The sequence below is a fragment of the Mytilus edulis genome, chromosome 3 (genome assembly GCF_963676685.1).
Source record: "Mytilus edulis chromosome 3, xbMytEdul2.2, whole genome shotgun sequence".
Lineage (NCBI taxonomy): Eukaryota > Metazoa > Mollusca > Bivalvia > Mytilida > Mytilidae > Mytilus > Mytilus edulis.
The window spans coordinates 24,046,751-24,072,926 of record NC_092346.1 but is presented as its reverse complement, the minus strand read 5'-3'; the positions used below and the strand labels follow the sequence as shown (position 1 = coordinate 24,072,926).

Genomic DNA, 26,176 nt, shown 5'->3' with positions numbered 1-26,176 from the left:
TTATCAATTAAATTACTGTAGAATATTTTTTTTTCAATTGAAATTATATGCGGTCTAGTCTTTTAGATCTACTTCCGGAATCACAAGAATGTTTACATTCACAACAACTTGCCTTTGATTTTTTGTAAAGTCTTACAGAATGTCAACTGTTGACGAAAAGCAGGACCCTCCTACAGTAGACCAAATAAGGTTTAACACATTTTTGTGAATTAATTTTTAAAAATATGAAATCATCGCACGGCAGAAAAAATATTGCATTTACCTAGTCCAAATAATTATGACGTCTGACAAGGCTATTTTTATTTTTTTTCTGGGACGCCTTCCCAGAAAAAAATTAAAATAGCCTTGCCAGACGTCATAATTATTTGGACTATCATTTACCATGTTTACAAGTGATACATTTTTTAATGATGATGATAGTAAATGGTGTTTTTACGCTTTTTGACACGATGCAACTAAAACAACTGAAAAGCATACTTCACAAAATGACATACAAACATGTATACAATAAAATAATGCAAAGTTTGCCTTAAGAGCCTATGTCGGTTAGCGATTAATTTGTTTTAATATGAGGCAGGCATTACCTGTAAATGAGGACAAAGTCTGTATGAATAATTTTTTTGTAACTTAAATATTTGTTAAAAAAAAATAAACGGAAATACCGTAACGTTTCCGATTTTGGTTCTGTTGTTAGGGATTTAAGTTATGACGTCGTATGCAATGTAAACAAAGAAACACTATCATCAGGTAGCGTTTTTTCATATCAAGGAATTATTAAAAATGAAATTGGTATTGCGCGTTCCTTCCTATTTTATACTAGACATACCTGCCAACTTTTGAAAATGGCCATGGGGGTTTTTGTGCGCTGCAGCATTTTTGAGGGTAGAATTTTTCGCGGCATTTTTTTGTGTGATGATTTGGCTCCTAAAAGTGTCTGACATACTTCTTTCTTGGGGGGTGATAGTTGAAGATGCTATTATAACCTATCTTTTTTTAAATTGTTTGATTGTTGTATTCTTTTTGTTGAGTCAATGAGATAAACACCAGTAAGATGACTTTATGTTTGTCTGATACATTGTCAAGAAATTAAAAAAAAGTAATAATTTAATAACAAAAAAAACAACAATATATGAGGGTCTGGAATGGGGGGGGGGGGGTCTGTTGTTCTGTAAACATTTAATTTTCACCCCTTTTCCCTCTAATCCTCAAAAAATTAACCTCTTTTTTCTCTAATCTTCAAAAAATTTGACCACTCATTTCTCCAATTTTCATTTTTTTTGGCCCGTTATTCCCTTATCTTCATTTTTTAAGGGCATTATATTCTTTAATCATTTAACCCCATCCAAACCCTCATATATTATATAGATCAATATCACAAGCAGTACTAGAATGTTTGGAGACATCATTAAGGCCACCGTGGTCAACTTTGAAGTTTCTGTTGCAAACTTTACAAAAGGTATGTGACAATCCTAACGTTGATTTAGACAACCAGCCCCTGTACTTGACATCATTCTCCCATTTCTCTAAGTACATTTTATGTATTTGCACGAAGCAACACGCTTTTTTTTCTTAGGCGGTGACAGAACTATTTTCCAAGTGATAACTCGCCCATCATGATTCCAATTTTTATAAATTTAACACCCAAGCTAAAAAAAAAAAACTCAAAATTTCGATTCTTTGATTGTTTACTATGCCGACATTAATCAACTGGTGAATGCATGATCACTAAATTTTGATTGGATGAAATTTGTCAGACACGATTTGTCTCCCTTGGGAAAACTTTCAAAAGTTCAAAATCGGGAACAAAAATATTTTTCGTGTAAATTTTACTAAAATCATGTTTTTTGGCTATTTTCACGATCGTGTAATCGGGACAGGGTCAAAATCATGTAGTACATACCTAAATCTTGAAAGTTGGCAGGTATGACTAGACTGATAAATATATATTTTACTCAAAGTTTCATACAAACGAGACCGGAAAAAGGAAGAACATTGTAGATTTCTATGCAGATGCGGGAATTCAAAAAAATTGTACGATTTTGAGTTCATTAGTACAATGAAAATTTCGTCCCCATATTAAAATGTAGATAGAAGCACTTTTTGTAATGAAATTTTAGTGAAAAAAATATATCATTATCGTAATATAAAAATGCACAGAATAAGTTTTGTCATGAATTTATGTATAGTCCTTTCGAGACGATATACAGAAAGATTAGACCATCTGATAATTTGTTTAGTGTCAACCATGCTGTCTCTAATTATCAATACAGTGACTTGACTGTTAGTGTTGCTATCCACCAATTGCAACTCATTCAAAATTTTGACCAAATTGCAATTTGTTTTATAAAATCAAATTGTTCAACTGGTCAGAATATTGAACAAATTGTTCAGTCAAAATGTGAAAGTGCAAGGTTTACCATTTACCGATAAGGTTTACCATTTACCAATAAGGTTTACCATTTACCATTTTGGCTTACCATTTACCTAAATTACCAAATCCAGAGCCGACATCATAACAAAAATAGGTTATGACGTCATTGTGTTGTACGTCATTGAAAGTAAACAATTCACAGCTGTTCCGATTGTAAAAACATAGACAAGAATAATAAAAAGTTAACAAACATTGTTACGCAAGAAATATATAATAGGAACAGTCAATTAATGGTAAGGTTTTAACAACATCAACTGTCATCACACAATTTTAGGGACAACAAGTTCCATTCTAAGGGACCACCATTTCGTTACAGTACTGTGTCTGCATTTAAAATTATTGCCAACCAATATTGCAGATAATGGTTAGATGATGATCTGTTACATGTATTATAGAGTTTTGAATTACTTTGCCAATTGATATGTGTTTTCTTTTCTCTAATAATTAAAAAATGATAAACTTGAATTTCGTTATAATTACAATCATATTTTCCTTTTAGTCAGGGAAGTGAGAAGTGGTTGAATGCTTACTATGATCCAGTGGCATCTCTATATACCTTAACACAATGTGTTGCATTATCAGATATACAAGCTGATGGGGATTGGAAACTTGTTATTGCTGATTTGGGAACTGGATCATATGACATGAAATTGAAAGTTTATAAAGGTAACAGGTTCTTCATATTTTCTTGAAAATTCCATTCTTTGAATAGGATAATTTAGAGTATGAAATGTTATTGTAACAATGTGGATGATATATTTCTATTTAATATGTAGATTATGTCGTCACCTGATCAATGTACTTGACACCTCAAAGCTGTGAACTGCAAATTTATAAAGGGGCTTAGAGCTGAGAAAAGTAATACATGTATGGTAACAGATATGATCAGTAAGAAATAATGATGAACTTCATTTAAGACGGCATAAAGTGATGTCACAAATAGTACTGTACAGGAAGAGAGGATCTTGTGGTGCAAGTGAAATACTAAGTCAAACACTAATATACATGTGTATGCAAAAACAATAAGATAAAGAAATGGAGAAAATATTCATAAAAACAAATCAATAGAAAAACCCAATAGAAATTATTACAGCATGCCTTGTGGCTTGTGCTCTGACCTGAATAAAACCTCCTTTGTATAAAAGTTGGTATTTTTTTATTTACAGGCACAAATGTGATGAGTGAAAATGCGATTATAGATTTACCCACTGGTGTTGTGACATTTTATATGGATGTGAATGAACCAAGAACTCCAGGTACATAATACAATACAGATTGTCCATCGAAAGATTAAAATACCTCATGACACTGCTGATATTCATGTAAAATAAGCCAATCTTTATTTTTCTATATTGTATATTGTGCACCGTTGATTGTTTTTATACGCCCGTCAAAATTTTGACGGGACGTATCATGGTATACAAATGTCCGGTGTCCGTCCGTCTGTCTGTCCGTCCGTCTGTCTGTCCGTCGTAAACATGTCGCACCGTAACTTGAGAACGACTTATCCAAATTTCATGAAACTTAATATAGTTGTTGAGTATTTTGTAAAACAGGGGAGGTTTTTTTACATGTCGCGCCGTATCTCAAAAATATGTTATGATTATTGCTTAAAACTTTACACACTTCTTTGATATATTAATCTAAAGATCTGTATACTTTTTGGTTTTGATTCAAAATTTTATTTTGGTAATATTTAGTTTTTGTAAAAAAAAACAGGGTGGGGGGTTTCACATGTCCCGCCGTGTCTCTAAAACAATATATGGTTATTGCTTAAAACTTTCTCATAAACTATTTATGATTATTGCATAAGACTTCCACATAAGACGTCGGGCGTATCATGCGCTCATGGCGCAGCTGTTTATTAAATTTTACCATGGTTCGTCAGTTGGTTTTCAACTTAAATATTCCTTTGGTATCTTTCACCTCTCTGTTGATAAAGGATAAATTCACATAGATTGAAAAATGCTTTAGTTTTTAATCTCTTTCATTCAGAAGTACAAAATGTACCACAGTATTACACAACCTTCTTAAACATATTATTTTTTGCAACAAAAAATAAAACGAAAAGATATACCAGTACTAGGGAACAGGCATTATGAAATTTAATATTTTAATATTGCTTACATATAAAGATGTTAAGTGTTTAGACTTGATATACTTTGTCATTGTGTTATATACTTAAGACCCTTAATATATATTACAGCTGTAGCAGTAGCCTCAGGACCCTACATTTATATTTACAAGAATCTACATCCATATTTCAAGTTTACCTTGCCAACTCTAGATGTCAATCCTGTAGAATTAGACCTCTGGAACCAAGTGAAAGAGGTAAAAAGCACAAAATCTTTCAAAAAGAAATTAATTAAGTAGTATTACTGAGCGTGCAAGGGTTGTATAGCCAGTAAAGGTCTTTAAAAACTTCCAACATCATCAAGGAAATTTTATTTAAAGAATACACAATTTAACGTCACAGTTGTATTTCAATTTGTTTTTCAATTTTGCAAAATTAATGATTGATCAAAGGGTGCTTGACATCAGGTAATAAATATAATATGCATATTTTGGGATCACAGTGTTAAAATTTTAAATCATGTATATGAAATTTATTTCATTCAGGAATAATTGACTCAAACATGTTAAGAAAAAAAAAGAACAACGCTTGCCCAGGAAGGTAATCTAACAAGAATTGTATTTCTGGTGTCAAAATATTTTGGTAAACATTAATACTAAAATGAGTCTGAATAAGAAACAAATACTTACATGATATATTTTACATAAACTATGATTTTTCATTTCAGGAAAAGATAAATATTTTTGTTCTTAGAGAAATGTTAGAAGGCATGAGGTAATGTATAGTTTGTTGATACATTGAAATAAGTGTAACAATTTAATAATCTATATTAAATTAAGTGAAAAATAATATAAGTGCTGGACTCATCTAGTTGAGATGCGAAGGTCCTTAGTGATATATTCACATGACATATTCAGAATTATTATATCAAACATAGATATTGGGTATTGTTTTTGGGGAAAGACGGCTTCAAGCCGTCAATCCCCTATGGGGTTGACCAGAGTGACATTCCCTCACATCATTCATTTTGTTTTTATAGTGTGGAAAACCCCACAACAAATCTTACTTAGATTGAAGAGAAGGAGACCCAGAAATGAAAGTTTGACTTTAAACACTTTTTTACACATTTCCCTTCTGTTTCTAACGAAATTATTGTATCTTGAGCTCTCCTTTACACTATTTACGTTTCTTTTACAATTCGGAAAAATCAGTATGACGAGATATTCTAAATATATCCAACCTACATTGTATTTTATAGTGACGTCATTCTTGGAATGCAACCAGAAGCAGGGATATCCTTCACTGGTTATTTAAATCATTCCCAGAGATCGTGCACTAATTACAAATTGGTATTTGCTAAATCTAAACATAATATTGTTTGCTGTAGATGATTCAAACATTAACATGCAATACTTTAATTTGTAGGTCAGCAACTTTCAAAATAAACAAAGATCGTGGGGTTATATGAGATAGGGGAGAGAAACGATTTTTTTCTGTAAAAATTCTGTTTTGAGAATCTTCCTCCAATTCAGGAACACCTCAACTGATGAGTAATTATCCACTAAAATAAAAGTTAATGTATTTAAACACTTAAAATGTGACATTTCATTGGATTTGTAGCCTTCCATTAAAACTAATTTTTTGTGTACCAACATAATCATTGTAATGGTAAAAAAAAAAAAAAAAAGAAAATGTTGCATTTTGTAGTTTCAACCTATTTATTCATGAAATTTACAAATATTTCAAATTTAGGATTTGGAAACAAGCTTCACACAGTTTACATCAATCATATTGTTTTTTATTAGTACAGTGCATTCCGGTTATTTGCATAGCCTATTTGTCAGACGAAATTATGCAATAAAGCGGAGTATGCTTATATCCGAAATGCCAGAATACAGGGTCAAATCGCCGATAGTGCAGATCAGTAAAGGAAATACCGAAGAAAGACATCTAAAGAAAGATGAACGTCCTTAATCCACTTGCATTGACTTGCAACATATTGAATGCTTACATGTACTTATTCTAATAAAAGTTATTTGTCTATTGTCATGCATTTTATTTCATTGTGTATTCTTTCAATAAAGTTGATCAACACATTCAGTTTTAGTTTATTTATGTACCGACTTTTCCTTTACCTGAGATACGAAAATAAAATTGTTCTAAAAATAGATTTGTTTCTATGACCCGGATGTACAAATTATATTGTTACGCTTTGATTAAAACAAACTGTTGAACAATGCTACACAGTTTATAATCATTTTATACAATAAATGTGTAATGAACTGCCTTTTTTATGCAGTATTTACCAATTGCACAGTGATGTAACACTGTTAATTTGCCCTCGCTAGTTTCGTATATATGCAAAGTAACAGGTAATGGGGCCCTGCAGGCCTGCACGGGTTATTTGCTGGACACGAGTGTTGAAAGTGAGAAAATATAATAATTAGAAGTTAATATTCTTTAAAAAAAATATTAAAAATGAAAGATTGATGTATGAAATTCTTCAACCATATATAAATGCCCTGTAATATTTAACATAAATGTAGATCACCCCTAGCCGAATTACGAGATTGCACATTTGATAATGATCGATAATTAGCCGGCTTTATATTTTTAAAAATACACCCAAAATGTTATCTACGAGTTATCTATGAATAATGTTTGAAATCCAATCAATAATTAACACCTTTCTAGATAGAAGATCATAGAATCGTTGTGTTTTTACAACAATCAGCTGATTGACATTTTTATGACCTCGAGGCTTAAAATAGAATATGGGAAACTTTACCTGTGTACACATCGAGGCCTTTTTTATAATCATATAAACACGAAAGAAACTGTTTTAAAACTTTATTTAAATAACACAGAAGTAAATGTGAAATAATATAAAAAATTATGATGCATTCAAGAATAATATACTTACCAAATTGCTGTTTCCGGTCAAAAATCTCGTCAGTTTTAACTAAGCATATCTAGCTGGCGAGTTTTTTCTATGCAATTAACCGAAATGGCACTTGTGGGGCTATGCATATAACCGTACAATTTAACATTAGATGAATGGGAAATGGTTTTGTGCAGGAGAAAAGTATGCAATTAACCGAATTATGCTATTAAGCGGTATGCAATTAAGTGGAATCGACTGTACCTGTTTCCCTGTGATGAGAGTTGTAACTGGGAACTTAATCAATGGAAATTTAAAACTGAATAGATTTTTCAGTCCACACTTTCTTAAGAAAAAAATTAAAAATCCAAGAGTACTGTCACAAAAAATGGAAAATGGCCCTAGCCTGCAGTTCAGTGGTAAACAATCAAGATTTCAAAAAATATTGTAGTTGTTGTGGAATGACAGAATTCAGTTGAATTTTAGATAATTAACTATCAACTTTAATCAAATGTTTAGATTTAGAAGATGCAGATCTCTTCCATTGGTCCAAATTGAATCCTAAACTACGGAAATGAAATTACATAAACAACAATTGATTTCAATATTGTCAACCTTTCTGCATGTTCTAGCTGTTCTCTTTTATCATTCTTTATATGAAGACTATCAAAAGATACCCCCCCCCCCCCCCTTTTCCAAAAAAAAATTAATTAGATAGAAACAAGGTCCGTCTTTCCCCTCAGAGCTATTCAGCTCTTTGATTAAACAAGGTAAATGAATCAATGGTTAAAATGGAAAGGGGAGGTAATTTATGTTCTCAGATAGTTAATATTGTGCTCATGGTGACTATATTGACTGCAACATAAGTAATCAATAAAAATGGATTTCATTTATTGTATTGTTTTTCGAAATAAGTGTGTAAAAGATTGTGCAGAAAGGGGTATGACCAGTATGTTTTTTTTTCTATTTTCAAAAAGTCATTGAATACATAAAGAAAACTTGTTTACATATTTTAAATATTTATTTTTTTATGTTTCAAATAAACATAATTTTTTGTAGAGCTGAAGGTGCTGTTTTGACTGTAAGATCCTTACGATTTCTCCAGCTACAAGATGTTCCTGATTGTGAAGCTTTTTCCAACATGTATAAACATACACCTCTTAGAAGACAGGTATCACACTTGTCAAGTTTTTCTATGTTATAATACAAAATTTTCCAAGTTCGAACAACTGATGACTGATCTGATATCTGTTTTGGAAAATGCTGAAGTTTTATTGGTCTTGCTTTGTGCATTATCAGAGTATATTAACAGAAATCAAGTCAAAAGATTCAATCCTATCTGGTGATCAAAATTTTTTTTACTTTGCTCATTCAACAACAGAGTGTTTATAGGTATAAATGTGATGATTTAGAGTAAATGTCAGTGCCATGGCAAACCAACACACAAAAAAGAGTTCTCCAACACACAGTTTGTGAAGCTCATTATGTTCTTATTGCAAACAAATGAAGATAAAAACTACCACAGGTTAGATAATAAACATACCATCATTTAAAAAAAAAGTAAGTTAACTCTTGAGATCTTTAAATATATGTAAATGTTTTATTGTCAAGATTTTACTGATTGCAAATTTAAATATGAAATTTCATTAGATTTCCGTTATTTATCGGTTTGTATTAAGGATGTACTTAGGTTAGGTTTTGGAATTCATGTCAAATTTTCAGACTCCTTGGTGTTTTTCAATACAAAACAAGGTAAATTATTTTGCCCCATAACACCCATTTATTTTTTCATATAAGACTAAACAGCTCATGAAAGGTCATTTACCAAAATTTTAGAAGATTCTTAATTTTCTTTCTGTTGTTTTGGGACCCCAATAATACCAATGCAAACATAAGGTAAAAGTCCGAGTCAGCTTTTCCTGCCATATTTTAAATCTCAAATACCTCGAAAAGGTATCAATTTTAAATTCTTGATTTATTCATTTTCACTTACCTCACCTAAGTACATCCTTAAGCTATATGTTCAGAGTTTCTGTAATGAGAACAGCAACTGCTTTACCATTTTTTGTTTGTTTATTTATCATTTAGGGTATTTGTTTTTTGGGGTTGTTATCTCATTGATACACATCTCACATCCCCATTATTTGGAAAATCAGAATTTTGTAGGAGAGTCTCAATTACTTAAGAAAATCAGCTCAAATATGTATTACAATTTTAAAACAAACACTATTCAGCTAGTTTACTGTCTTCTTTCAAAAAAAAAGATTTTTAAACTCTTGAAGACTACATTATCTTACTGAAATGTATAAATACAATCTATTGTAATTTGTTTTCCAGACAGTTATTACATGTTTAGCTACAATGAAGAAATCTTTAGCAGATGAAGATGCCATTAGTTGTTTAGTTATAGGTACCGAAAGTAAATCAATATATGTACTGGATCCTGAAGCTTTCACAGTCCTTACTACAGTAAGCCTTAAATAATATTGAGACAGTAAACAAAATCTCAAATTTTTGTGCTATTTTCACATTTCTTGAGTGGTGTGAAAAAAAAAATTCTCATCACTAGAGAAATATCTGTTCTCAGCATATGATTGGTTGAAACTCAATTACAATGTTAAATTTTCTTGAATTCTTCTGAATTTTCTATTGTGACGTCATGTTAAAAAGGCAACCATGTCTGATGACCTTATATATAAAGAATGCAACTTTCTACAAATCTTTGATGAGGAAGGATTAAAATCATTAGAGGAACAGATTCCACCACTATAATTCATGAATTACAATATTTCTCCATTCTCAAGACTCAGCAGTTAAATTTTAATTATTAAAAAAGCTTGGCAAGCCTCAAACTTTAAACTTTAAAACTATTTTAATGTAAATAAATCATGAATATGTACATTTTATATAGGTGCTAGTATTGTATTGTTGGTGTAGACTACACACCTGTAACACAAACAAAAGGTTTAATTCTTTCAAAACTACCAGAGGATGTACAGAAAAATATATTATTTCTTGTCCTACATCTTAATGCAGGGATAAATTATCACATTTACTAGTACTTATATATAATTACAGATTGATCTACCCAGTGTACCTGTGTTCCTTAGTGTGACTGGTTTATATGATGTAGAATACAGAATTGTTGTAGCTTGTAGAAATGGTTGTATATACACCCTCAAAAGGTAAGCCAAATGTTTTATATCTCATTGCTTGAAAAAGATATCTCCACCTTCTATTTTAGCCATTTTGTTGACAGTTACTGTTAAAATGAATAAAATTGCTTCTGGAAAGTGTTTTGAAAATAATGGAAAAATAGATAATTTGCCTTTCTGGTTTATGGCTATTGAAGTAATATGTATAATGATAGACAGAAGATAAGGCATATTTAAAAGAAAAAAACAAAACAAAAAATGTAATGTAATGCATCAATACATCAGTAAAGCATATGTTTATTTTTTTTTATAAAATAATATTTGTGTTGAAAGTTAATTTTATTTCCTGCCAATATCAACATTGCACTGTACATAATACCTTCCTTAGAAATAATATCTTTTGACACAGACTCCTTTTTCATTCCATTGCAACACCTTCCATCAACTAGTTATGTGATTTTGAATTAATTAAGCAAAATATCAAAAGTTGACAACTAAATCTTTGATAGTTGATAGTTTACTGACAGATATGAATAAATAGAAAACATATGATATTGCATTTTATTATTGCCATCATATATACAGAAGCTTGGTATGTCTTGTTTTTTCTGTGATAATTTGTAACCCTTTAACCTTGCTTTGATGATAAATATTTATTTGTAGCGATTATAATTTGAAGAGGTAAATTTCATACAAAGTACATTGATTTAACACTGTTAACTTCTGTTAACAAAAACCTTGTAGAGTATATCATTTGTCTTACATAAAATACTTATTAGTTTATGTTCTTTGATTAATTTTCTATAAAAAAGATAAAACTTCTGTTTTGTGTGTTTCTCTCAACTTAATACAATTACTTATGTTTGTACTGGTCATACTATTTCTTTATAGTTATACTGTGTGTCTTGAGAAACTACATATATGTATAATCTTCTCTTACTTAAATGATCTTTTTTCTCTCAAAATATACCAATGAGATTATGAGAGGCTGGTACATACCATCAAACTAAGTATGTAAATTATGTCAATGCTTCATTAACCTCTTAGCTCACCTAGCTTACAGCCATCATATTGCATTGAAAAATCTTAACTACAGTTTTAAGTACCATGATATTATCCATTCAGGTTGGATCAGGAAATGCATTTCAATCAACTTTGTACATGCTGTTCAGACAAATTGGAGTTTAAAATTGAGCATTCATATGTATCTTTGATACCTGTCCATTTCAGTAGGTATTGGTGTGCATCCAAGTTTTGAGTTTAATAAATGTTTTAATAATATAAATTGAAATAGACTTTTGTTTTAAATTTTTCTATCATTGGGTTAATATATTTTTCAGTCCTATATATCATAAAGTATCTCTTAAAAAATCATTAATACTATTGAATAAGAGTCACTGTTCAAAACAGTTTAAATAGTTCTACATTAGACTATATTATCCACGAGTATTTGCCATATACCTAAATACAATAAATTCTAATGATTTCCACCATCCAATAGTAAGATTATAATATGAGGAGTGTTGTTCCTATTGACAAACATTGTGGTAAATTATTTAGTTGGTTCTTGTATGTGCCTTTTACTTGCATGTATAAAAACTATTAAAAAATTGACCAAAAAAAGATGATTTTTTTCATGAATGTGTGTAGAAGGAACTTTTCCATGACATGGAAAAGACATTTTAATGTGTTGTACAGGGATTGTAAACAACATATTTTTATGCCACACCTACGATAGTAGAGGGGCATTATGTTTTCTGGTCTGTGCGTTCGTTCGTCTTTCTGTCTGTCTGTCCTGTTTCAGGATAAAGTTTTTTGTCAAAGTAGTTTTTGATGAAGTTGAAGTTGAAATTAGATTTATGACCCAGATTTACGGTCCACTGAACATAGAAAATAATAGTGCAATATTCAGGTTAAAGTTTTTGGTCAAGGTAGTTTTTGATGATGTTGAAGTCCAATCAACTTTAAACTTAGTACACATGTTCCCTATGATATGATCTTTCTGGTTTAAATGCAAAATTAGACTTTTGACCACAATTTCACGGTCCATTGAACAAAGAAAATGATATTGCAAGTGGGACATCCATGTACTATGGACACATTCTTGTTTGTTTTCTTTTACTCCAAATTTTAAAATGACACAAATATAAAACTTAAATAAAAACTTCCAAGTTTCAATTTCTTTCAAATAAGGTCATTATTGCATCAGATCCTTTATGAAGACAATATTTGTGAATAATGTATGTCTTAATTATGATAAAAAAAAATATAAAGGATAACACAAATATATTTAAATAAACTTTTATCTTTTTCTCCTGTACATCTATAAAAGGCTACTCACATTTTCTCACAACTTCCACATTATAATTCGTTTCATCTTCAGTTGTGTAAAATATCTAGTTAAAAACTGGTGACAATATCTTCCTTTATAAAATTGGAGAAGTCTTGATATAGTAATGTCATGATGGTCCAGTATTTTATCAGAACCATTTTTTATACGACCGCAAATTTTGAAAAAATTTTCGTCGTATATTGCTATCACGTTGGCGTCGGCGTCGTCGTCGTCGTCGTCCGGCGTCCGAATACTTTTAGTTTTCGCACTCTAACTTTAGTAAAAGTGAATGGAAATCTATGAAATTTTAACACAAGGTTTATGACCACAAAAGGAAGGTTGGTATTGATTTTGGGAGTTATGGTCCCAACATTTTAGGAATTAGGGGCCAAAAAGGGCCCAAATAAGCATTTTCTTGGTTTTCGCACTATAACTTTAGTTTAAGTTAATAGAAATCTATGAAATTTTGACACAAGGTTTATGACCACAAAAGAACGGTTGGGATTGATTTTGGGAGTTTTGGTCTCAACAGTTTAGGAATTAGGGGCCAAAAAAGGGCCCAAATAAGCATTATTCTTGGTTTTCGCACAATAACATTAGTTTAAGTAAATAGAAATCAATGAAATTTAAACACAATGTTAATGACTACAAAAGGAAGGTTGGTATTGATTTTGGGAGTTTAGGTCCCAACAGTTTAGGAATTAGGGGCCAAAAAGGGACCCAAATAAGCATTTTTCTTGGTTTTCGCACCATAACGTTAGTATAAGTAAATAGAAATCTATGAAATTTAAACACAAGGTTTATGACCATAAAAGAAAGGTTGGGTTTGATTTTGGGAGTTTTGGTCCCAACATAATAAGGGGCCCAAAGGGTCCAAAATTAAACTTTTGTTTGATTTCATCAAAATTGAATAATTGGGGTTCTTTGATATGCTGAATCTAACTGTCATGACTGTGTATGTAGATTCTTAACTTTTGGTCCCGTTTTCAAATTGGTCTACATTAAGGTCCAAAGGGTCCAAAATTAAACTTAGTCTGATTTTAACAAAAATTGAAATCTTGAAGTTCTTTGATATGCTGAATCCAAAAATGTACTTAGATTTTTTATTATGGGCCCAGTTTTCAAGTTGGTCCAAATCAGGATCTAAAATTATTATATTAAGTATTGTGCAATAGCAAGTCTTTTCAATTGCACAGTATTGCGCAATGGCAAGAAATATCTAATTGCACAATATTGTGAAATATCAAATTTTTTTTTAATTAGAGTTATCTTTCTTTGTCCAGAATAGTAAGCAAGAAATATCTAATTGCAAAATATTGTGCAATAGCAAGATTTTTTTTTAATTGGAGTTATCTTTCTTTGTCCAGAATCAACTTAAATCTTTGTTATATACAATATACAATGTATATTCACTTTTTACTACCAACTGATAAATTAAAATAATCTTTACCATTCAGTGATAACAAGCAGTTTTTTTACATCTTAATATTTTATGATGTATTTAAATGAGTAGTTATTGTTGCAAACTCCATTAGAAATTTTAATTGAGATTAGTTTTGGAATAAGGGAAAGGGGGATGTGATTAAAAAAATTGGGTTCAATTTTTCTCATTTGAAATTTCATAAATAAAAAAGAAAATTTCTTCAAACATTTTTTTGAGAGGATTAATATTCAACAGCATAGTGAATTGCTCTAAGAGAAACAAAAATTTTAAGTTCATTAAAACACATTCATTCTGTGTCAGAAACCTATGCTGTGTCAACTATTTAATCACAATCCAAATTTAGAGCTGAATCCAGCTTGAATGTTGTGTCCATACTTGCCCTAACCGTTCAGGGTTCAACCTCTGCGGTCGTATAAAGCTACGCCCTGCGGAGCATCTGGTTGAAGCTTTTTATTAATAACAGGTAATTTGAATAATATGTATTTATATGATGTATTTGTAGGGGAAGTTCAGACTACCTAAAACATTGTATAGAGCTGAACTCACAGCCAGTTGGCTTAGAGAGAATAAACAAAACAATATACGTAGGAACTATGGATGAAACCATGCATTGTTTCACATCTAAGGTAGGATTGATTATAATTGATGCTGTCTTTTTCTTTTTCAATACTTTTTAAGTTATTACTCAGTGTTTCATCTAGGATTTGAAAATAGAGGGGTGCGTTTTTTTAAAAAGTGCATGTAGCACGTTCTCACTGAAAAAAATCAAATACTTACTATTACCACATAATGACATACTTTTAGCACCATGTGGCTAAGTTAAATACTCTATACTAAGAAAGAAGAGTTCAAATGCAAATAAATATTAAACAACATTGACAAGTCTTCTGTTTTTCTTTTTGAAGAAGGTTGTCACACATCTGCACATTGATCAAGAATTTTTTCAAAGTTAGTTTCATCACAGTTTAATTTTACAGTTAATATTTTTGTTAAACTGGAAAATTTTAAATGTAAATAGACCTGTGGTAAAGGTACTGCTTCAATGAAAGAATTTTGATTTCAACTTCTAAAATTTTCTTCAGATGAAGAGTATCTGAATTTGGCTCCTTGCCAGCAAAAAAGGTTAACACATGAATGGTTAAAATTGTTTATTCTACAACCACTGATATAATGGTTCAGTGGCATTGAAGCTTAAACAATTAAACAAATGATAGTAGATATATTCTACTTTCTTGTGCTTTCATAGTTACTAACTTTTAAGTACATATTTGCTAGACAGTTGTTTATTAAATCCATAAATGTGAAATCAAAAGCAATTTGATTATACAGATGTTATTTATATTTTTGCATTATTTGTTTAAAATAAGCTGTTTTAAGATTGAAACTGTATGTCTATGCACAGGGTAAGAAGGTTTGGACTGTAAAGTTACCAGCTAGTATTACTACAATGGAAACAATGGATTATCCATCTAAAGGATTTAAAGGTGTCATCCTAGCTCTTAATAACTGTCAGGTCCATCTGTACAAGGAGAAGTATTTGGTGAATGTTATTAGTACAGAGGACATTGTTACTGGTCTGAAGTTTGGTAGATTTGGGAGAGAAGACGCTACATTAGTAATGACCACAAGAGGTAGGAACTCAGAGGCTGATTTAGACTTTATTTAATGCTGGTTCTAGATGTTGATTGTTTTAAGTGCCTTTAACTTAACCCCTTCCTTTATGGATTTTTTTTTCATATACTTTGCATAGGATTTTTTCAATAAAACAAAATTATTAGGTTTAAAGTATTAATGCATTGCCAAAACAAATATTTCATCAATGAAATTCCAGTCAGATATTCTCATGAATAAATATCCTTTATACAACCGCAAAGGTTGTATATTGGTATCACGTTGTCGTCGTCAGTGTTGTCCTAAGACAGATGGTTTCCAGATAATAACTTTGGTATAAGTAAATAGAAATCAATAAATTTTAACACAATGTTTATAACCTTAAAAGGAAGGTTGGGATTGATTTTGGGGGGTTATGGTCCCATTGGTTTAGGAATAAGGGGCCCAAAGGGGCCCATAACATACATTTATTTAGTTTCAGGACAATAAGTTGTGTATAAGTATTTCAATTACTCTGAAATTGTACTACAATGTTCATATCATTAAGTAGAAGGTTGGGATTTATTTTAAGGGTTATGGAGCAAACAGTTTAGAAATTAAGGGCCCAAAAAGGAGTCAAAAACAAGCATTTTTGAAGTTTCAGGACAAAAACTTATGTTTAACTGTATGGATCTTTCTGACATTGTACCACAAGGTTCAATATAATGAAGGGAAGGCTTGGTGTCAGTTTGGGGTTAATGTCCCTGAACATAATAAGGGTCCAAAAAAGAGCCAAAAAGAAGCATTTTTCTAGTTTACAGACAATAACTTGTGTTTAAGTGTATGGATCTCTCTGAAATTATACTACATGGTTTCTTACTACAAAGGAAAGGCTGGAATTGAGTTTTGGGGTTCTTTCTTCAAGGGGAGTTTCAATTGGTGAGGGGCAAAAAAGAGGCCCAAATTAGCATTTTTGTAGTTTCCAGTCAATAACTTGTGTTTAAGTGTATAAATCTCTCTGAAATTATACAACAAGTTTCCATACTACAAATGGATGGTTAAAGGGGGTAATGGATCAAATTATTAAGCAAAGATGTTCTCATTTCAGATTTCAAATATTTATTTTTAGGGATTTATATTCCACAGCATAGTGTATTGCTCAAAAGCAAAGAAAGTTTTTTTTAAGTTCATTAGACCACATTCATTCTGTGTCAGAAACTTTTGTTGTGTCAACTATTTATATTAGATACAAATTTTATTAAGTCTGATACAGATTTTCGTAGGCAAGATCTTTCAACTGAGGCATCAACAGGTGCATTAAAGAGTAAAGGGGTGGCCTCAAAAGGCATCTTTATTGAGTAAAAAGGGGTGGCGTCAAAAGGCTTCATTATGGAGTAAAAGGGGGTGGCATCAAAAGGCATAATTATGGAGTATAGGGGGTGGCGTGAAAAGGCGTCATTATGGAGTAAAGAATTAAGTGGCTTCCTATCTCTATGAAACATTCATTATTTCTCATTTATTTCATATACATTGCAGCAAATGTTTTATATTGTTCATTTCAAAATATATAGTATACTTCCGAAATAACCAAAAAATAAAAAAAGTTGAAAGATTTGAGTTCCAAATTTTACATTGGTAGATTTTATGAAAGGATGCATTAGTAGAATATGAGAAGAAAAGACGAATGATTACTATACATTTTGTAATAGACTATGTGAATAATATAGTCCTGGAATAAGTTTAGTGAAATTACCTTCATACTCTTATACAGTTATCTTCTACACAACATTTTGAATACTCAAAGATTGCTTCATTCCTTTTTTAGCTCACCTGGCCCAAAGGGCCAGGTGAGCTTTTCTCATCACTTGGCGTCCGGCGTCGTCCGGCGTCATCGTCGTCCGGCGTCATCGTCGTCCGGCGTCGTTAACTTTTACAAAAATCTTCTCCTCTGAAACTACTAGGCCAAATTGAACCAAACTTGGCCACAATCATCATTGGGGTATTTAGTTTTAAAAAATGTGTGACGTGACCCGGTCAACCAACCAAGCTGGCTGCCACGGCTAAAAATAGAACATAGGGGTAAAATGCAGTTTTTGGCTTATAACTCAAAAACCAAAGCATTTAGAGGAAATCTAACATGGGGTAAAAATGTTTATCAGGTCAAGATCTATCTGCCCTAAAATTTTCAGATGAATCGGACAACCTGTTGTTGGGTTGCTGCCCCTGAATTGGTAATTTTGAGGAAATTTTGCTGTTTTTGGTTATTGTCTTGAATATTATTATAGATAGAGATAAACTGTAAACAGCAATAATGTTCGGCAAAGTTAGATTAACAAATAAGTCAACATGACCGAAATGGTCAGTTGACCCCTTTAGGAGTTATTGCCCTTTATAGTCAATTTTTAACCATTTTTCATAAATCTAAGTAATCTTTTACAAAAATCTTCTCCTCTGAAACTACTGGGCCAAATTAATCCAAACTTGGCCACAATCATCTTTGGGGTATCTAGTTTAAAAAATGTGTGACGTGACCCGGTCAACCAACCAAGATGGCTGCCACGGCTAAAAAAAGAACATAGGGGTAAAATGCAGTTTTTGGCTTATAACTCAAAAACCAAAACATTTAGAGGAAATCTGACAGGAGTAAAAATGTTTATCAGGTCAAGGTCTATCTGCCCTGAAATTTTCAGATGAATCGGTCAACCCGTAGTTGGGTTGCTGCCCCTGAATTGGTAATTTTGAGGAAATATTGCTGTTTTTGGTTATTCTCTTGAATATTATTATAGATAGAGATAAACTGTAAACAGCAATAATGTTCATCAAAGTAAAATTTACAAATAAGTCAGCATGACCGAAATGGTCAGTTGACCACTTAAGGAGTTATTGCCCTTTATAGTCAATTTTTAACCATTTTTCGTAAATCTTAGTTACCTTTTACAAAAATCTTCTCCTCTGAAACTACTGGGCCAAATTAATTCAAACTTGGCCACAATCATCTTTCAGGTACCTTGTTTGAAAAATGTGTCCGATGACCTGGCCATCCAACCAAGATGGCCACCACGGCTAAAAATAGAACAGGGGTAAAATGTAGTTTTTTGCTTATAACTCTGAAACCAAATCATTTAGAGGAAATCTGACAAGGAGTTAAATTGTTAATCAAGTCAATATATATCTGCCCTGAAATATTCACATGAATTGGACAACCGGTTGTTGGGTTGCTGCCCTCCAATTGGTAATTTTAAAGAAATTTTGCTGTTTTTGGTTATTATCTTGAATACTATTATAGATAGCGATAAACTGTAAACAGCGATAATGTTCATCAAAGTAAGATCTACAAATAAGTCAACATGACCTAAATGGTCAATTGACCCCTTAAGGAGTTATTGCCCTTTATAGTCAATTTTTAACAATTTTCATTAATTTGGTAAATTTATGTAAATTTTTACCAAATATTTTTCTCTGTTACTAATGGGCAAAGTTCATTATAGATATAATTGTAAGAAGCAAGAACGTTCAGTAAAGTAAGAACTTCAAACACATCACCATCACCAAAATACAATTTTGTCATAAATCCATTTGTGTCCTTTGTTTAATATGCACATAGACCAAGGTGAGCGACACAGGCTCTTTAGAGCCTCTAGTTTTGTGGATTTCAGGGGTATAGCTAAGGTTAACCACTTATTTAAAGAGTAACAAAATACAAATTTCTTAAACGTTTGCTTGCAGAATTTGACAAAATCACAAACTCAAGTATCAAAGAAAATAAATTTTTCCTAAATCCAAATAAATTGGTGTCCACAAAGGTGACACTTAGAGAATCATCTGCAGCAGACGTCAGGCTTTAAAAAGATATATCCATTTACTAAATATAGAAGATTTATTTGAATCAGCTTACCTTCTTTAAAGATGGAGATAACCATACAAAAACACAATTGAAATAAACATGCATGATTTGAAAGGTTTAGTCAAGAAAAAAACATTAATTTTAAACTTATAAATAAAATCATTTAACAAACAAGTGTACAAATATTTTTTACAAAGAAAAATCAGAGATCTTAAAATAGCTTGCTAACAAGATTTTTTCTACATTATAGGAGGAGGCTTACTAATAAAGATCCTGAAGAGGAATGCAACGTTTGAAGAAAAAGATATATCAGCAGGACCTCCAGCAGCACAGAATACAAGGCTAAATGTTCCAAAGAAAACTAAACTATTTGTAGATCAGACAATGAGAGAGAGGGAAAATGCAGTGTGTAAGTGCTTTTTGTACTTTAGAATTAAAGTTATAAAGCCTTTATACTAGCTCTACATTTTTCTTTACAAATTTAATTGTTTTAAGGGCAATCACACCTATAAAAAGTCTACTAACTAATTCAGCAAAATTTGACTTCTTATCTTTCTTATCGTTTTTTCAATTTCAAGTTTGAATGATCATTTGTCAATTTATAGATTATTTATTTGCAGCAATGCACAGAACATTTCAGAGAGATTTATACTTATTAAGATTGAATACAGCTAGAGAATATGCCAAGTCATTAGAAAATAGCATGAACCCTATATCATCTGACCCTATGGAGCCACTTAAACTAAATGCCACAGTAAGTTATTAAACATAGGAGCTACTTATTATAGCTTTGTGAAAATTTTAATCAAACTTCATGTCATCATGCTTTATCTTGTGATGCGGTTTCAAATTCATTGCTTATTAAAATTTTGTAACAGATAATTTATAAATTAATCAAACACATTTTATAGCTTCATGTTTACAGAATAATCAAAGCAGGGCTAATGTAAGTGAGCAATAGCTTACAGTAAGATTTTCTATTCTTTGAACAATATATATTAGAATTTTGAAAGAAATGGAAATTGCATGGATCAACATGAATCAATTCTTAATTTAAAATTGAGAATGGAAATGGGGAATGTGTCAAAAGAGACAACAACCCGACCAAAGAGCATAAAACAGCCAAAGGTCACCAATGGGTCTTCAACACAGTCAGAAATTCCCTCATCTGGAGATGCATTGTATATATATAGGATCTGAATTGTCTGTCTGTTAGTTGTCAGTAATGATCTAAAACTGATTTTCATGGTTCAAATATATTTGAAAAGAATCATTATGTATAATTCTTTTATTGCAGATAACACACATGATAAACATATAATGGATAGAATGAAAATTAAATACATGTGTTCGTATTCATTATGAATCTCAAGAAGTAAATGTTTCATTAATTATTTTTTTAAGGGCTCAATTTCATCCTTTTTTGACATTTTTTCAGGTGCAAGGAATTGGTCCAACATTTAAGCTGACAGTAAACTTACAGAATACTTCATTAAATCAAGCATCATCAAACCTAATCATCACATTCCAGTATGATGAAAAGTTATATGTATTCAAGAAAGCATATCTACAGGTAATCTAAATAGTTTCCTATAAATGATATAAGTTAAGATAAGTTAAGCATTGAAAAATTTAGTATGACAATAGTTTCATTAAAGATATATGAATAAAAGAAGATTTGGATTATACATATCTATAGAACATTTCATTCCAATTTGACACTATGATTTTCCAAAAATGTGTACGTCACATATGAAGCAGTTTGACATTCTCCTAGAAATTGAAGTAGTCTGCTCAACTGTACTTTTAATTTTCTTGAGTAAAAAATATACATGTGATAGAGATGCGATTGTATTATGTATACAATTTATTTTACAAGATTACAGCATTATTTAATGTGATGCATAAATAATATTTAATCCATAGATAGAATCTGTAGAAAATCATGCTGATAATATTAAAAAGACTTTATTTCTAGCTGCATGGCTGTATATATCTGTTTATCGTCCTTCCCTCTGCCTATATCACCCTGCTCAGTTGCTCTGTAATTCTCGTATCAAAACTTCAAAACGAGACCAGGCATTATCAGCGACGTCACAATGTGAGAGGAGAAGTTATCAGCGACGTCACAATGCGAGAGGAGACGTTATCAAGCTTGCTTTTGTCAAGCGTAAAACTGTCTTAGGGAGATAAACGATAAAAAGATAATCAGGTTTTCTTTGTATAGATATCGTAAAATATCAGCTGCTCGACACAATGTGAAACTTTTTAGCTCGTTGGCTACGCTCACTCACCAAAAAGGTCCATATTGTGGCTCGCGGCTGATATTTTACAATATCAATGTGTAGAAAACCTGATAATCTATACATATAAGAAGTATGCCCTCAAACTTAGAATATATAAGTGAATTAATGCTTTTGAATGTTCATGTAAGTGGTTTTAGTTACTAGTTATTATGTCAGTATAATAGATTTATATTTATCTGTAGGTTCCTATGCTAGTACCAGGATTGAACTATGCCTTCGACACATTTGTTGAATGTCAGAGTGATAAAGGAATATCTGATAATGTTAAGGTTTGTTTCCTATTTTTAACCGATTAATTATTCACACAACCATTACTTTACTGATTTATCAATATTAAATACTTTGTGAAAAACTAGAACCCTATATAATGGTGGAAATGTATTTCCCAGGAACTGTCGTATGTGACTCATAAATTGTTTAAATTGACTTTTATGGGCATATGATACAGTTGGTACAAGGACAAAGTTATCATCCTTTGGTTTTTGTTGTCTACAAATATAGTCCCTAGTGTGAACAGTGTATAACTTGCAATTTTTTTTTGATACACTTTCTTAATTAATTTCTTTATATTTAATGCATGAAATATTAAGTAGTGGGATGAAATTGCATGTTAAAAAAATTTTGGTGCTGAATCTTTATGTTAAGTAGTGATTTGATCCTGTTAAAAAAGGTCAAATTTTAGTACGTTTGAAGCTGTCAAACAGAATTGTCAATATTTTGAATTAGAGCTGGTAGAAGTTTCTATAATTTAATATTATTTGTCCCACTAGTAGTACACAGCACTGTAAAAATCTTTTGGAGAAAGAGCAGGTGCGATTTTTTTAATTCGAATTTATTGTCTAAAAGAAATGTACTATGAAATAACTGTGTTCTCAGGCCAGTTACAGGTGAGATAGTAATGTTGCTAATGTAAAATGTTATTGTTCACGAAATCAAGTTGTGACATATCATGAAAGATGCATTCTTCGACTGATTTTAATCATTTGTCTAAAATCCAGTACATGGACCCCACTTTTTAAAATAATATATAGCTTGGTTATGTATAAAAATTAGTTGTAGCAATTTCCAGAAAAAAATCAGTTACAGCTTTGAGAAAGGAAATGGTTTTACAAAATCTATTTGTGTTTATCTGATCTTATCTTTTGAAACAAAAATGCCTGTCCAAAGGAAAGAAATTTGTATTTTTTGCATTTATAAAATGGTATGATGTCGTCGTCTGCGTCAATGTCTGCATCATCGTCCGAAGACGCATTTAGTGTCCGAACAATAACTTAAGTTTAAGTGAAGGGATCTCTAAGAAATTTTATAAAAAGGTTCAATACCTCAAAAGAAAGGTAGGGATTGGGCATATGGTTCCCAAAAGGGGCCCAAAACAAGCATTTTTCTACTTTCAGGATATCAACTTGTGTATAAGCATTTTAATTGCTCTGAAATTGTACCATCAAGAAGGTTTGGATTAATTTTGGGGGTTATTATCTTAAATGTGTAGGCATTAGGGGCCAAAATAAACTTCTTTTTTTTTTAGTTTTTAGTCAATAACTTGTGTTCAAGTGTATAAATCTCTCTGAAATTATACCACAAGTTTCTTTACTACAAAGGCATGGTTATGGGGGGGGGGGGGGGCAGGGTTATGGTTCAAATCATCAAGCAATTAGGGACAAAAAAGGGAAAAACAAGGGTTTTTTTGGTTAAAGGACAATTTAGAAAATTTAAAAACAGTAAAGGGGAGGTAATCCAATTCAAATTTAAAGACCACTGTTATATATATACTTGATTACTTGATTACCTCCCTTTCACTGCTTAAAAATTATGTATTAAGAAATGATGATTGTCTTGAGATGTGTAGCTGTAAATTTATTTTTAGAAGTTACTGTTTATTGTCTAAAAGAAATGTATGTCATTTTATATTTTAATATTTTATGATGTAATTAAATGAGCAGTTATTGTTGCCAACTCCATTAGAAATTTAACTTGAGATTATTTTTTTTGATAAGTAAACAGGGGAGGTGAAAAAAAATGTGGGAGGGGGGTAGGGGTAGGGATGTAAAATTTTTCTCATTTCAGATTTCAGAAATTGAAAAGAATTTTTCTACAAATATTTTTTGTTTAGGGGATTAAAATTCATTTGTATTGCTCAATAGCAAAAAAATATTTTTTTTTAAGTTCATTAGACCACATTCATTCTGTGTCAGAAACCAATGATGTGTCAACTACTTAATCACAATCCAATTTCAGAGCTGTATCAAGCTTAAATGTTGTGTCCATACTTGCCCCAACTGTTCAGGGTTGGACCACTGCGATCGTATAAAGCGGAGCCCTGCAGAGCATCTGGTTGGCAAATGTTTAAATTTCAATCCCATTTATCTCTCAAAGCACCATATAAAATAATATTTTTTATAACATTTGATTTGACAAAGTTGATAAATAGCGTGTGCAAATTGTCGTAAAAAATCATTGTGGGATCAAAACTGTATTGTATGTCCTTAAGCATAAAATTTTTCATCTAAAGTTTTTAAAAAACAACTGCATTAATTATTGCTTTCAATTTCATCAATTAACCAAACACCAATTTTACTATAACTTGTACATTATTTACCTATTATTACAGGTGTTTGTTTTAAAAGAAGGAAAGAGTATACCCATTATAACAGGTGTAATAAGTATGCCAGTTAGTGAATCATTAGTTGTTGTGTAGTTTACATATCGAAAGTTGGACCAATGAAGTATCATGGAGATTTCAGACATCAAGGACATATTATTTGTTGTACATTTGGGGGAATACTGAGACCTGTGATATGTAACAACTACAGTGTGAATCAGGACCAGTCAGCTGATAGGATTCTCTTGTTTAAAGTTATAATTTGAAAAAAAACTGTTTTCTTTGTTATTTTTATTTGTAACTTTTAGGATATATTGATTGTTACAACAAGAACTTTTTTTTTGAGATATTATCATCACTTATTGAAGCCAGTGTGTACATAATTGAACGTAGTATGTCTATTTCACTTCAATATCTGCAATTCTTCCTATATCTAATTTTATAGATTTTTAGGATGCTTTCTGAAAATTTTCGGTGCCTAATTGCATTGTGCACAGAGTTATTATTGTTGATTTGAAATTTTTAATGATTTTTAGGGTTTCCCAAAAATACATTGGACTATGCCATATCTACACAAACGGTGATATAAAGGAACTATTTGTTAGCTCTGTTCAGAGTTTTTTTTTAGTTATATTAGTTTCATTGGTAAAGATAACAGAGAATCAATTAAAACTGGTTTTAACATTTACATTCAATTGCACCTTAGTTGGGTGAAGGTAAAGGTTTAAAAGTAAACTTTGTTTTAGTCTAAATTGTGAAAATGTTATAATTTTGAGCATTCTGTAATGAAAGATTTTTTAAATTTTATTTGAGAGCAACTGGTGAGTCTTTGTAGACAAAACACAAATTTTGCATCCAAAATTTAAAGCCCAGTGTTTATGATTTTATTGTATTTTCAGAATTAAATGTTTATGAACAATAGTGATGTTGGTTAACGAGACAGCAACCCAAAGTTTGCATTTATTAGTTGAATCTTTTACAGCTGACACTAATGTGAGACCACAGTTACTTGATTCTAAAATAAATTCTGTACCATAGAACATTACTTTACTATCATGACAATAAACAAATGAAATGACCAATTAGGAATTTAGATCTGATAAGGACTTAGTATGCTTCCATTTTACTTGCATTCTTATACCTGATACATTGATCTCTATGCAGTTTTTTCTGAAGACCCAATTATAAATCTCAAAAATTGCAATGAAAAATTCACACATTATTTACTGAATTTACAGTGTCTTTCACATACACAAGAAAGTGCTATAATAGTAATTTTACTGTATTATGTCCCTTTACATTAAGCATTTTTTGTTTCATCTCTAAAAGTTTGCTACTATATATTTAGACTTAACATGAAGAGCAAATGTTGAACTAGTATTTTTCTTTTGTTTTGTAAATTAATATATATGTTTCATCTGTGTATACAATATCTGTGATAGTGAATAAATTATTTTCAAAAGATCGTAGGCTTCTTTTATTGAAAATATATCTGAAAAGAGGAATATGAATAATTTGAT

At 31.0% G+C, this 26,176-nt stretch overlaps 1 protein-coding gene across 2 annotated transcripts; it reads left to right on the top strand.

The window, feature by feature from the left end:
- Window positions 1–54: 54 nt before the first annotated feature.
- Window positions 55–26,122, top strand: LOC139514235 (BBSome complex member BBS1-like). Of its 2 annotated transcripts, XM_071303106.1 has the most exons (16): window positions 61–189; window positions 2,931–3,097; window positions 3,598–3,687; window positions 4,638–4,762; window positions 5,233–5,279; window positions 8,446–8,557; window positions 9,724–9,855; window positions 10,465–10,571; window positions 11,205–11,222; window positions 14,820–14,943; window positions 15,720–15,948; window positions 20,002–20,160; window positions 20,372–20,505; window positions 21,190–21,324; window positions 22,240–22,326; window positions 24,666–26,122. In XM_071303106.1, exons 1-16 carry the CDS (start codon window positions 140–142, stop codon window positions 24,750–24,752), a joined length of 1,803 nt encoding a protein of 600 aa, XP_071159207.1. In that variant the 5' UTR covers window positions 61–139; the 3' UTR covers window positions 24,753–26,122. The 2 variants fall into 2 exon arrangements, with proteins under 2 accessions (XP_071159208.1, XP_071159207.1); XM_071303107.1 differs by lacking the exon at window positions 11,205–11,222 and having other exon boundaries at window positions 55–189.
- The last annotated feature ends 54 nt before the right edge of the window (window positions 26,123–26,176 follow it).

Coding starts and splice junctions, on each gene's coding strand:
- LOC139514235 (XM_071303106.1), top strand. CDS start 140: ATGTCAACTGTTGACGAAAAGCAGGACCCTCCTACAGTAGACCAAATA. Junction 9,856..10,464: donor CTTTCACAGTCCTTACTACA/GTAAGCCTTAAA, acceptor ATATAATTACAG/ATTGATCTACCCAGTGTACC. Junction 20,506..21,189: donor CACTTAAACTAAATGCCACA/GTAAGTTATTAA, acceptor ACATTTTTTCAG/GTGCAAGGAATTGGTCCAAC.